This window comes from Rhagoletis zephyria, unplaced genomic scaffold, assembly GCF_001687245.7.
Source record: "Rhagoletis zephyria isolate East Lansing unplaced genomic scaffold, Rhagoletis_zephyria_1.1 Rzeph_scaffold_01214, whole genome shotgun sequence".
In the NCBI taxonomy this organism is placed as follows: Eukaryota; Metazoa; Arthropoda; class Insecta; order Diptera; family Tephritidae; genus Rhagoletis; species Rhagoletis zephyria.
This window is the reverse complement of record NW_016158298.1, coordinates 130,801-133,293: the sequence shown is the minus strand read 5'-3', so window position 1 is coordinate 133,293 and position 2,493 is coordinate 130,801. Positions and strand designations below refer to the sequence as shown.

At 42.1% G+C, this 2,493-nt stretch overlaps 2 protein-coding genes across 2 annotated transcripts; both read right to left on the bottom strand.

Annotated features, from left to right (window-relative positions):
- Positions 1 to 471: 471 nt before the first annotated feature.
- Positions 472 to 855, bottom strand: LOC108363208 (RNA-directed DNA polymerase homolog). The gene has a single exon (XM_017616497.1). It carries the CDS (start codon positions 853 to 855, stop codon positions 472 to 474), a length of 384 nt encoding a protein of 127 aa, XP_017471986.1.
- Positions 856 to 1,678: 823 nt separating this feature from the next.
- Positions 1,679 to 2,062, bottom strand: LOC108363207 (RNA-directed DNA polymerase homolog). Its single transcript, XM_017616496.1, has one exon. The coding sequence runs from the start codon at positions 2,060 to 2,062 to the stop codon at positions 1,679 to 1,681; it is 384 nt and encodes a 127-aa protein (XP_017471985.1).
- Between the last annotated feature and the right edge of the window lie 431 nt (positions 2,063 to 2,493).

The following is a 2,493-nucleotide window of genomic DNA, read 5'->3' as shown; positions in this document are numbered from 1 at the left end:
CATGAACCATTTCAGCGAGGCATGATCGGTCACCACTGTAAACTCATGACCTTCTACATACGCCCTGAACTTTTTGATACTTAACTGCTGCTAGGCATTCTTGTTCGGTCACTGAGTAATTTTGTTGAGCTTGATTGAGTTTCTTAGACATGAACGCGATTGGAATCTCTTCGCCTTCTGCCGTTTTCTGTACCAATACGCCTCCTATACCGGTCTTACTTGCATCACAGTGAATATAGAATGCCCGTGAAAAATCTGGGCTATGTAAAACGGGGGCTGTGACCGGTATGGTCTTCAACTCCTCAAAGGCTTTTTGTGCTTCTGCGTTCCATACAAATTTTCGTTTACTTTTAAGCAAATCTGTCAAGGGAGAAGTAAAAGCGGCATAGTTCTTGATGAACTTCCGGTACCACCCAGACATTCCTAAAAATCGTCGCAGCTGTTTTAAGGATCGCGGTACTGGAAATTCTGTTATCGCGGAGACTTTTTCATGGTCAGTCCTGATGAACGAATACATTTGGCAACTTCACGCAAAACTACAATGTGTTTCTCGAACGATTCTGAAATTACCAACAGATCGTCCAGGTAGACGAAAACTTGTGTCTTAAGATGTGCTGGAATTACTCGATCCATAAGTCGTGACAATGTTTGCGGTGCGTTACATAGCCCAAATGGCATAACCTTGAACTGATAAAGCGGTTTTCCAGGCACCGTGAAATCAGTCTTATCTCTTGAAGACAATTCCAATGGTATTTGCCAGAATGCGTCTTTAGGGTCTAAACTAGTTATGAATTCTGCCTTTGGCAATCGAGACAAAATGCCATCAATAATGGGCAATGGATACGTGTCTTTCATTGTGATGGAATTAACTTTGCGACTGTCAAGACATAACCTCACCTTTCCTGGCTTTCGGACTAAAACTACCGGAGATGACCATGCGCTTTATGATTCTTCTATTACCCCTAGTTTTAGCATTCGGTCAAGTTCATCGTAAATCATTTTTTCAATAGCTGGTGATACGGGAAAATGCTNACGATTTTAGATCAAGAGAAACTCCACTGTCAATTGCGGACAGATCAGTTGTATTAACTCGCGAAAGTGCATCAGGGACTATGTTGTGGCTACCTTTCCTGTGTTGTATCTGGAAAGAAAATCCTTGAAATTTTAGAGCCCATCGAGCTAATCTCGAGCTTAAATCAGTTTGCGACATGAACCATTTCAGCGAGGCATGATCGGTCACCACTGTAAACTCATGACCTTCTACATACGCCCTGAACTTTTTGATACTTAACTGCTGCTAGGCATTCTTGTTCGGTCACTGAGTAATTTTGTTGAGCTTGATTGAGTTTCTTAGACATGAACGCGATTGGAATCTCTTCGCCTTCTGCCGTTTTCTGTACCAATACGCCTCCTATACCGGTCTTACTTGCATCACAGTGAATATAGAATGCCCGTGAAAAATCTGGGCTATGTAAAACGGGGGCTGTGACCGGTATGGTCTTCAACTCCTCAAAGGCTTTTTGTGCTTCTGCGTTCCATACAAATTTTCGTTTACTTTTAAGCAAATCTGTCAAGGGAGAAGTAAAAGCGGCATAGTTCTTGATGAACTTCCGGTACCACCCAGACATTCCTAAAAATCGTCGCAGCTGTTTTAAGGATCGCGGTACTGGAAATTCTGTTATCGCGGAGACTTTTTCATGGTCAGTCCTGATGAACGAATACATTTGGCAACTTCACGCAAAACTACAATGTGTTTCTCGAACGATTCTGAAATTACCAACAGATCGTCCAGGTAGACGAAAACTTGTGTCTTAAGATGTGCTGGAATTACTCGATCCATAAGTCGTGACAATGTTTGCGGTGCGTTACATAGCCCAAATGGCATAACCTTGAACTGATAAAGCGGTTTTCCAGGCACCGTGAAATCAGTCTTATCTCTTGAAGACAATTCCAATGGTATTTGCCAGAATGCGTCTTTAGGGTCTAAACTAGTTATGAATTCTGCCTTTGGCAATCGAGACAAAATGCCATCAATAATGGGCAATGGATACGTGTCTTTCATTGTGATGGAATTAACTTTGCGACTGTCAAGACATAACCTCACCTTTCCTGGCTTTCGGACTAAAACTACCGGAGATGACCATGCGCTTTATGATTCTTCTATTACCCCTAGTTTTAGCATTCGGTCAAGTTCATCGTAAATCATTTTTTCAATAGCTGGTGATACGGGAAAATGCTTCTGTTTGATAGGCTTGGCATTGCCAACGTCAATCACATGGGATATCAAATTGGTTTTGCCTAAGCCTTCCTTGGCGAACGATGGGAAAATATCGACTACATTTTGAAGTCCGTTTTGTTGCAGTCCCGTTAATGAATGTCTAGCAGGGTCATTAGAAAACTCGGTTGTGCTCAGTTCAGAAATCAAAGTCTTTGGCAAAAGATCAAACGATCTCCAGAAGTCAATCCCTAAATAGAGGTTCTCCTTAAGGCTCG

Coding starts and splice junctions, on each gene's coding strand:
- LOC108363207 (XM_017616496.1), bottom strand. CDS start 2,062: ATGAAAGACACGTATCCATTGCCCATTATTGATGGCATTTTGTCTCGA.
- LOC108363208 (XM_017616497.1), bottom strand. CDS start 855: ATGAAAGACACGTATCCATTGCCCATTATTGATGGCATTTTGTCTCGA.